The sequence below is a fragment of the Myotis lucifugus genome, unplaced genomic scaffold (assembly GCF_000147115.1).
Source record: "Myotis lucifugus unplaced genomic scaffold, Myoluc2.0 scaffold_131, whole genome shotgun sequence".
In the NCBI taxonomy this organism is placed as follows: domain Eukaryota; kingdom Metazoa; phylum Chordata; class Mammalia; order Chiroptera; family Vespertilionidae; genus Myotis; species Myotis lucifugus.
The window spans coordinates 3,514,922-3,524,931 of NW_005871179.1; the positions used below are offsets into that span (position 1 = coordinate 3,514,922).

The 10,010-nt window shown below is 57.8% G+C and overlaps 1 protein-coding gene across 1 annotated transcript in view; it reads left to right on the plus strand.

The window, feature by feature from the left end:
* ADGRB2 (adhesion G protein-coupled receptor B2) overlaps nucleotides 1–10,010 on the plus strand; it is a 29,340-nt gene that overhangs the window by 1,497 nt on the left and 17,833 nt on the right. Inside the window, exon 2 of the mRNA XM_023758475.1 lies at nucleotides 9,583–9,658. Within this exon, the coding sequence (XP_023614243.1) occupies nucleotides 9,583–9,658 (76 nt within the window). The remainder of the gene's footprint in view (nucleotides 1–9,582; nucleotides 9,659–10,010) is intronic.

The following is a 10,010-nucleotide window of genomic DNA, read 5'->3' on the forward strand; positions in this document are numbered from 1 at the left end:
AGCCGCCAGCTGCTAGGGCTTCCTGCTGACTGGGCAAAAGCTACCTTGAGCCCTTGAGTCCTGCCTGCTCCTGCTTCCACTCCAGCTCCCTTCTGCCAACCCTTCCCACTGCTTCAAGGCTCCAAACTCCTCAGCTGGACCCTGCGTGCCTGCTGACCAGTGCTGGGCCAGGGACTGGCCAGGGGCCTGGCAGGGAGTTGGGTGGGAGGGAGGCTGGTCTGGGATCTGATTCTTAGCTCTGGTACTAACGGAAGTTCCCTCCCCTCTCTGGGCCTCAGTTTCCCCCATTTGGGATAACAGGTGTTGGCCGACTATCATGAGGCTGTCAGCAGGGATATAAGTCAGAAGGGGCATCTGGATCAGACTGAGAGAGGACCACAGGAAGGTGGTGGGGCTCGCGGGAGGGCTGCTAGGAGTAGGGGAGGAGTATGATCTGTCCCCATCCCTGCTTTGGAGGCCAGCGTCATGGAGTTGCGCACTGCCTTTGTCTGTTACCTGAAGTGGATCCCCCCACCCCCACTTTTTGGCACCAATTTCTTGTCTGTGAAATGGGGAGATATCCCTGAAGTAGTAAGAGGGCGTGTTTATCATGATAATCCTTTTGGGGAGGGGCTTCTCAGCACCCCCTGAGACATCTGCATTGTGCCCAACCCTGGCAAGTGCCCCGGGGCCTTGCTCCGGCCTCTCTCCCAGGCCAGCGTGGCCTCTTAGCAGTGGTCAATGAAGCTGTCCCAGTGACAGCTAGGCCGTGGGCAGGTTGCAGGCCCCCGAGGCTGGCCTGGGATTTAGTGCCTGCAGGAAGAAATTGAATTTCCCCTCTTTGTCGAACATCTGTGGAGAGCGCCAGGCATATATCAGGAGGTTTATGGCTCTTCCTGCCCGGCCGCCGCTGCCTCTCACTCTGTGGGGCCTCCATCCTGCTCAGCAGAGGGTGAGTTCTTTTGTCTGGCTTTCCCTGTGGTCCATCGGCCCAGTGGTCTGTAGTGGAGGGAGCACGGCTCTGCCCTCCTGGGCAGGCACCATCTGGGCTGGCTGCCACGTGAAGCATGGAGCCAGGAGCAGCCAGCTGGGCTTGGTTGAAGCCGGAAGCAGGGTTGGTTGGTAGCTAGGGTGTCTTTGGGGATCAGAGAGGACTGGTTCTAGGAAGGGCACCAGCATCCCCACCATCATCCCAGCCTCTGCCGCAGCCTCTGTGACTGAGGACGGGCGGAGGTTGGATGCTGATTATCCTTGGACGCGAGGCCTGGTATCCTTTCTGAGCAGGGAGCTCTGGGCTTGCAGCTGTTCCCAAGCCTGACTCTGTTTATGCCCCTTGTCCTGCTTGGCATGTTTCCAGGCTGCTCCGTGGGCTTGCCTGCAGGAAGGCCCTGTGGGGAGTTGCCGGGAGTGATGGGCATCAGCCGTCATAAGTGGGCTCACACAGCATGCTGGCGCTCACAGCTGGGCTGGCATAGCCTCTTTCTCTCCCCTGGTAAACAAGAGACTCTTCCTCTCTGCCTCCTCCTCCCTTTTGCCACTCTGGGGCAAGACTCAGTTTATTCCGTGTGGCAGGGAGTGTCTGAGGGCCAGTGGCGTCATCAGGGCCCAGGGCACTCTGTGCCCGGGGGCAGCACAACCTGTGCCAAGCCCTTGGCCTCATCTCCACGCTTCTCTTCACCTCCTCCCCACTGGCCAGCTGGACACATGTACCAACTGTAGGAGGACCGGCTGGCACATAGAGCTGCCAGATTGAGAACAGGATTGGTGGGGATGGCGGTGAAGGCCAGGACCCTCCTCCTGGTCCCTTTGCCAGGGACTGGGGCAGGGAGCTGTGCTCACCTCCTCTGGGACACCCCGAGTCGGGTCAATGGCAAGGCCGGGTGGGGTGGGGCTGTTGGTACTGGAAGAGCGATGAGGCCTGGAACGGGTAGGCAGTGGCGGAGTGGAGTGCCAGGGCTCGCCTCAGAGCTGAGTGCTTTTGACAAGAAGGTACAGGCGCCTGTTAATTTCACGCAAACTGCCTTTGATAGATCTCTTGTTATTTTTGGTGAGTTGAGCCATAAATTTGTGCCATCTTGCCGCTGCAATCTGTTAAGTGGGGGGAAAGGAAGAAAGGGAAGGCAGGCAGGAAGGAGCTTGGTAGAGGGTTGGAATGGAGGCTGGGCCGGGGCAGGAAGGTGGGTTTCAGAGGGGGGATGCCAGCTGCAGAGCCCAGCTCCTGGGGGCCGGCCACCACCCTGCAGTTCCTGCCCCCGACCCTCCCGTCCCGAGGAGGCATCCGCCGGTGGATAGCTGTGCAAAGTGACACCTGAGAGAGTGTCTTTCGCTCTTACAACCCCCTCCCTCCTCTGCCACACTTGCTGCCTCCCCCCAGGGGCCCTGTCCCACCCTTGTCTCCCCATCATCTGGGTTCCGTTCCTAAGTCATGGCTACAGGGTGGGTCTGGCGTCTCCTGAGCGTCCGGCCAGGGAGGCAAGATCGGGTTCAAATCCGCTTTCTGCCTCTGCTGCCGTGTGTTACTTCCCTGATCCAGCCCCCAGTCACTGTAACATTGTGGCCCAAACTCCTCAGCCTGGCCTGCTAGCCCCACCCCGGACCCCGCTGCCACCTGCTTTTCAGCCTGCCCTCTAATTCTCTCCTCTTCCAACCAGGGCTCCTCCCTGGCCCCTGAACTCCCTGCTTTCTGGCCTCCCTACCTTTCCTTGGGCTGTTTCCCTCCCCTGGAATGCCCTTTGCCCTTGTTTATGCAGAACTTCCGAATCCTTCTAAGCACAGCTCCCGCCCTGTCTCCTCGGACCTGGCCTGCCCAGTCCTGCATTGGCCTTTCTCCTCTCAGCACTCAGGCCCTGCTTTTGGCCAGCCTGGTCTGGTGGCAGGAAGTGGGGCCGGCATGCCTGTTTGGGGCTTAGGCGTGGGGGAGGCAGAGCCTCGCTCTGGGTGGGTGGAGGAGACCTAGCACACGCGTTTCCTGGGAGGTCCTTTCAGCCCCGACCTGTGCTGCTGGAGCGCTGTTGTGCGCCATCGCCGGATGGAAGCGTGGAGCACAGCTTCCCACCCCCCCCCCCCCCCGCATCTCAGCAGGGGCCGAGCCCCAGCCCATCCGTCACACACGTCTTCATGTCTTTGTCAGAGTGCAGTTTGTGCCAGGCCTCGGGCTGCCTCAGACGGAATGAGATCCAAGGTCGACCAGACACCCCTTCTGCCCTTTGGTGGGGGAGAGGGACCACTAGTGTACAGTGTGGTCAAGGCCACAGGCTGAAGTCGCCCAGCCCAGCTTCAGTCCTGACCCCACCACTGATGAGCTGTGTGACCGCGGGCAAGTTTCTTCACCCCCGTAAAAGGGGGGATGAAAGGGGGTGGGTTCTAGCAAACACCACCATCTGTAGAGCTATTCCACAGAATAATGGGGTTAACCAAGAGAATGTGGGTAAGTGCTGAGCACAGTGCCTGGCACGTGGCTCGTCCTTACTAAATAGTTGGCTGTTGCCATAATTTAGTGTAATAGGTATGATGTACATGTGCTGATGTCAAGGGAGAGGAAGAGTAAGGGATTAAACCACAAAGGGATGAGGAGGCAGTTTAAAGAAGGTGATTCTGAGTTGGGTTTTGAGGAGTGAATAAGAATTCACTAGCCTGTGACATTTTCCCTCAAATTGACAGGCTTTTAAAATTCTTTTTATTAAAAAGAAACTTTATATCATAAATGAAAAAAGTGTATTACTCCTTTGAAATAGAAGATAACCAAAAAACAACCACAGTGTAAACAAAACGTTATCAAATTCTAGCAAAATGCTCGTCCCTCCTCTCAATTTTCTAGAGAAATCAGCATGTGCGGGGGAGGTGTTAAAGTCTTCATCTTTCATGCACTAAGAAGGATTAAAAGTAAGGCGACCATATAAGTCATCATCTAAACCGGGACCTTTTTGAGGTGATAAAGGGGGAAGGGGTGCTGTTAATTACATCAGGGCAACAGGTGCAACCTGGACTATGCCAGGCAGATTGGCAGAAGTCATCCTAATTAAAAGAGACATGGAAAGGGGATATTTCATGGCACTTTTGGGAGCCACCCCAAGTCATTTCCTGTTGCGTGCTTTGTGAAACCCTGTAGGAGCAAGGACTTTCGAGGTAGAGGAAACAGCGTGTGCGAGGGTGTGGAGGTGTGGACCTGCCAGGTAGGGGGAGATACACAGACTGATGTTGCTGGACAGTACTACCTCCCCCACGGTGGTGGGGAATGGGGCCAGAGCTCTGACTGCCATCTGCAAACACTGGGGCCTCACCCTATTGGCCGAGGGTTGTAAGCGAGGCAGCGAGAAGCTGGGTGTCATGAGGGAGACAGCGTGAGTCAGCTGTGGTCTCTGCTCTCGAGGAGCTCCTGGCCACGTGGGGTTGGTGGCAGGGACCCAGCCAGCTAGCTCTGCTGGGAGGCTGGACAGATAGGCCCGCAGCTCGGGGCGGAAGTCATTGGAGGCGGGGTGGCATTGTGGCTGGGTTTCTGGTCTCAGAGGGACACCCAGCCTGGACTGTGGAGGCAGAGCCTAGAGGTTTCAGAAGCCACCGCCCTCTGCCCCTGCACCCCTGGGATTCTGACGCACTATGGGGTACAAGAAGCACTGCTGGGGCTGGGGAACCGCGTGTCATCCGGATCAGTTGGCGCCTCCTCAGGGCTGCGGGGTCAGCCTCAGGGAGGACGCAGAGAGCCTGGGGGCTGCTTTGTGAATCACACGGCTCTCTGTGGAAGTGATTATTATCGTGGTTATTTTTAACAAGTTCCCGACAAAAGAAGCTGAGGAGGCTGGACTGTGTGGAGTTTGGGGGGGCAGAGTCTGCAGTCCTGCTCAAATGACAGCGAGCCTGTGCCCATCCTGCCTGCCAGTGCCCGCGGTGAGACAAGCATGGCTCCTGTAGGGATGGGTGGAGGAGCCCTCAGAGATATCTGACCCATGCTTGCTGAATGCCTGTCTTGTGTCTGGCTGCTCAGAGCTAGGCCCCCTGTATAAGAGGGGCAAGGGAGATTGAGACCCTACCTCAGGGCTCACGAGAGGGATAAATCCAGGATACTCACAGCTGCAGCAAGAGGCAGCCTGGGGTCTAAGCCACGGAGAAGGGACCAGCATACCCAAACCCCTGTGTGGACAGCCTAGGAAGGCTTCCTGGAGGAGGTGGCACTTGCCATGTAGAAAACGTTGGCAGACTGACGCCGAAGAAGGGAGGAAGCACCGTTAGCAGATGCACGTAGAGGGAGGGAAGCATTTGTATATTCAAGGGAAAACAAGATGGGGTGGCAGCTCCTTTTCATGGAGAGGTTATTATACTCCACGTGGGCCATATCTCTGGTTTCCTTTTATTCTCACAATGAGCCTGTGATAGAAAGTGTCATCTTTATTTTCAGTTGAAGATTTTTAAGCTCAGAGAGGTGAGGTGACTTGCCCAAGGGCACACAGCAAGACTGTGGCAGAGTTGGGAATCAGACCTACATTGGCCTTGCCCCTACATCTATGTTCTTCCCACTCTCCACATGGCCCGCCAGTGTGTTTGGCTGCCTCATGGGGAGGGGAGAACAGGACTGGGCAGGCCAGTAGGGGCCGGAACATGCCAGGCTCAGAGGTTGACACTGTGGCTGTAGCACTGGGAGCCACTGAAGGTTCCTCAGCAGGGGAGTGTGTCTGGAGCCAGGTTCCTAGACAATCACTTTGGAGCCTGCAGAGGAGAATCAGGCTCACCTTGGGGGAGGGGGTGGGGGAGGGAGTTAGATGTGCAAAGGACCAGTTTAGAGAAGGGGTGTGAAACAGGATAACAGAGGCAAGTCTGAGGAGCTCTGGTGGGGCCGAGGGAAGTGCCTTGGGTTCCCCCTGGGGATATTAGGAAAGGTCCCCTCTTGAGGAAGTCCCAAGTTGAGTTGCATTTTGTCCGAGCCAGCACAGTTCAGCGGAAAGAGCATGGCCTCCAGAGTCAGACAGGCCTGGGTTCGAATCCCCACCGGCCTCTCTTCCGTGAGAGACGTTGGAGGCTCGCTCCTCACTAGGGAATGGGAGAATCCGTCCTAATGAGGAGGAAATGAGGATGCAGAGTGCCCGGCGACTGGCACGCAGCAGTGGTGTAGTAAGGGTTCCCTTCTTCAAAGCAGAGCCGGTCAGAGGTTGATCCGGGAAGCCTGTCCCAGGCAGCAGGCCTGTCTGGGCCCCCGTTAGGCAGCCAGGTGGGAAAACCGATAGACGGCAGGCCTGTGAGCATCCGAGTCCCCGGTCCCAGTAAGGCCTCAAGCTCACTGGGTGCGACACTTGGGAGTTTTAGGGGTGCTCACACCCTTTCCCTGGGCCCCTCCTTGTCCTCTTGGCTCAGCTTCCCCCTGTTCTGGGCCCAGAGCCAAGCTGGCTGGGGCCTGCACGGGGTAGATGCTGAATAAACGTTTGTTTCAGTAGGTGACACCTCTAGCCCTATCTGTCTTCTTCCCCCTTGGGCGAGAGCTGGCTCTCACATGTGGGGAAATAAACAGCTGGCCACTCCTCCGAGGGAGGTGGGATGGGGTGGAGGGAGGCCAGTGGTGCGGGCCCCTGCTGTGTGGCCTTGGACTATTCCTTCCCCGCCCTGGCCGCCCAGGAGCCTAGGAGAGGGACTCCAGCTGGACCTGGGACAGGTTCTGATTTTCAATGAGGGTGGGTTCTAGCAAACACCACCATCATGTCTGGTTGTGCTGTGGGGCCGGCCTCCACCGGGCTGGCGAGTGCTGAGCAGAGGACTGGAGGCCACAGGAAGCAGTGAGTCCCCGACAAGCAGGCCAGGCTGCTCTGTCACTGCTTCCTGCTTGACGGTCTCCCTGGATGCCAGGCTGGTGGGGGGTTTGTCACAGACACGATGATGGTCAAGACACCAAAACAGAAGCTGGATAAGGGGATTCTTGGCTCGATTTGCAACAGATTGAAGGCTTCTCTAGAATGTTTATTCATAAATGGGTGTCAGGTTCATTAATAAGTAGGTGGATGGCTGCTGGGCAAAGCTGATGTTCAAGATTATAAATGACTGTTTCCAGTGACCCTGCCATGAGGTGGGGGGAGGAAGCCTAGGAGCAGTGTGTTGATTGATATTTCCCTGGACCGGATTCTGTGTGGGCGTTCACTGCGGCCAGGGAGATGGCTCACCCACAGCCTTCCTTCAAACGGCTCACGGGTGGGAGGAAGTTCAGACAGTCAGAAGATGGAGTCATCTGTGAGGAGAGGGCACACAGAAGAGGGGGCAGCCAATTCTGCCTGGGAAGTGGGGGACAAAGAAGACTTCACAGATGAGGGATCATTTGAGGTGGGTTTTGAAGGTCAAGTAGGAGTTTTCCAGGTAAAGAAGGTGGGGAACAAGCAGTGGAGGTTTGAGAGGAGGAGATGATGATCCTCTTTTGAACATGCTGAGTGTGAGCCCCCCCTGCCCCCCAGCATCGGGAGACTTGTTCAGGAGGCAGCAGACTAGATAGGAGTGAAGGGGGCGGGGGAGTCTGGGATAATGGCTTGGCAGCAGCCATTCGGAGGGGTTAATGAAGCCTGCAGGAGGGATGCCGAGTGTGCAGTGAAAACAGGACAGTGTGGATGCCTGAAGCAGCAGGAAGATGGACCAGTAGGCAGACTGGGCCCAAGGAGCCAGAGAGGCAGGAGGAGAGCAAGAGGGTCAGGGAAGGGAGTGTTTCAAGGCAGGAAGAATCGACGGGGACAAATGCTGCCCAGGGTTCAAGTGAGACGAGGCCTGCAAAGTGTCCATAGGATTCAGCAGCAAGGAGGCCTGGGTGACTTTGTCAAGAACGGTTTCAGCAGAAAGATGCGGTCAGAAGCCAGACTGCAGTGGATTAGCAGGCGAGGTGACAGTTGAGCCAGGACGTGAGTGGCAGGTGAGAAACTGGAGTGCCAGCTGCGAACCACTCCTCCATGGCGAAGAGGAGCCGGAGGGCAGTGGCCGGAGGAGGATGGAGGGTCAAAGGAGGGCTCCCCCCGGAATGGAGGCGGCCTGGGCACATTCCTGGGGCTGTGATGAGGAGAAAATGCTGACGGAGTGCTGATGGGAGAGGAGGAGTGGACGGAGCCCTCCTGGGAAGAAGGGAGGAGTGGGATGCGGGACCAGCTGAGGGCTGGCCTTTGTGAGGAGAGCTGCAGGAAAGTTGGGAGGTGGAGGGGTGGGACAGGAAGTCTGTGTGGGGGGGTCCTCCTGTACTATAGCTTCTGCTTTTTCTGTAGCGAGCTTGTCACCGAGGGAGTGGATGGAGATGGGCTTGAGGGAGAGAGGGTCAAGGTCTGACACAGCCAGCGAGGTGGGGAATGGGGAAGGCAGGGAGCCGAGAAGGGCTGCTGAGAAGCCTGGGTGCCCAGCGGATGTGCAGCCTGAATCTGTGGTGGTGCCAGTTGGCACAGCTGTAGATTTCTTCAGCAGCCCGGGGGTGGGTGTGGAGAAGGCGGCTTGTCACACGGCTCCGGGGTGGGGGGCTGGCTGAGCGGGTGTGGTGGGAGGGCCGGGTGAGCAGATTCAGAAGCTGGCAGGCGTGACACCAACACCTTCTCAGTGGTCCCGATGGAGGGAGGGCCCAAAGTGAGGCCAGGAGGCCCCTCAGATACTGTTCAAAGGGAGGAGGCCCGGGGGCTGAAGGGTGGCATGTGTGGGTGAAGGAGCGGCGGACGTTGGGGGGAGGGGAGATGATAAAAATGAACCAGACAGTTCCTGCCTCCTGAGCATCCGCCATGTGCGAGCTGTGTGCTGAGGGCTTCATGGCCTGCTGTCAGGGAGTATTTGAATATTGTGTCATATTGTGTCAAAAGGAGGTCAGAGAGGCAGCGACACTTGCCCAGGGTCACACAGCTGGGCAGTGTCCATGCCCCAGTCGGGATCCAGGCTTGCCTGACTCCAAAGATGTTTGTGGGTCCGGAGGCAGAGATGGTGACGTTCTGGGGATGATGCAGAGCTGGTCTTAGGACTGGCGGCTGAAGTGGAGCGAAGGGCCTGGCGCTGATGAGACCAGAAGCTGGGCTGAGTGGCAGTTGAAGGCCCCCTGGACAGCAGTTTCCTCAGGGTGGCCACTCTTCATGCCCGTCAGGAAGAGCTGCTCTCGGACGCAGAGCCTGGACTGGGCGCCAGGGGCCAGGAAGAGCACAGCCCTCTTGGGTTCCCTTAACCCAGTGGTTCTCAACCTTCTGGCCCTTTAACTACAGTTCCTCATGTTGTGACCCAACCATAAAATTATTTTCGTTGCTACTTCATACCTGTAATGTTGCTACTGTTATGAATCGTAATGTAAATATCTGATATGCAGGATGGTCTTAGGCGACCCCTGTGAAAGGGTCGTTCGACCGCCAAAGGGGTCGCGACCCACACGTTGAGAACCGCTGCCTTAGACGCAGTGCCTGTTGTGTGCTGGCGAGGCTTTTAGAAACAGGAGAGGGCCTGGGGGTTGGGGAGAGGAGTGCCTTCTGGTCTGGGGACAGCGTGGGCTGAGCCCGGTCCCCAGATGCTGTTCCAGCCCCACTTGCCCAGCAGCCTCTACATGAGCTGGGTCTTCGCCCTCTGCACTCGTGTCTGCCCATCCCTGCTACCCAGCCTGTGGGGCAGGGCCTGGATGAGCTCGGGTCTGAGCAGGAGGAGCCAGCTTTGGAGAACGGGAGCTCCCAGCCCCCCCTCCAGCGCTGGTGGTGCTGCCAAGGCCGAGAGCCCGGTGAGGTTGGGGCTGAGGCAGCATTGCCTCACGGAGGACCTGCTGCTCTCCTGGCCGAAGGAAGGGGCACTGGGAAGGAGGGTCAACTGGGTGTGGGCACCTGCCCTAAGCCCTTGAGTCTCAGGGGAACTGCCTTCTGACCTGGGCCTTCCCGTCACAGTCCACTGCTGCCTGGGGAGCCACATCCAGGCCCCAGGCCCATCCCTGGCTTGCGTGAACCGTGCCCCAGGGGCAGGCTTGCGGGGTGGTCACAGCTGCCCGGCTTGTGTGTTTGTCAGCCCTTGGAGTCAGCCCTGTGAGGGGAAAGAGCGTGGGTTTCCGGCTCACAAGTTGTGTGGTCTTGGACAAGTCA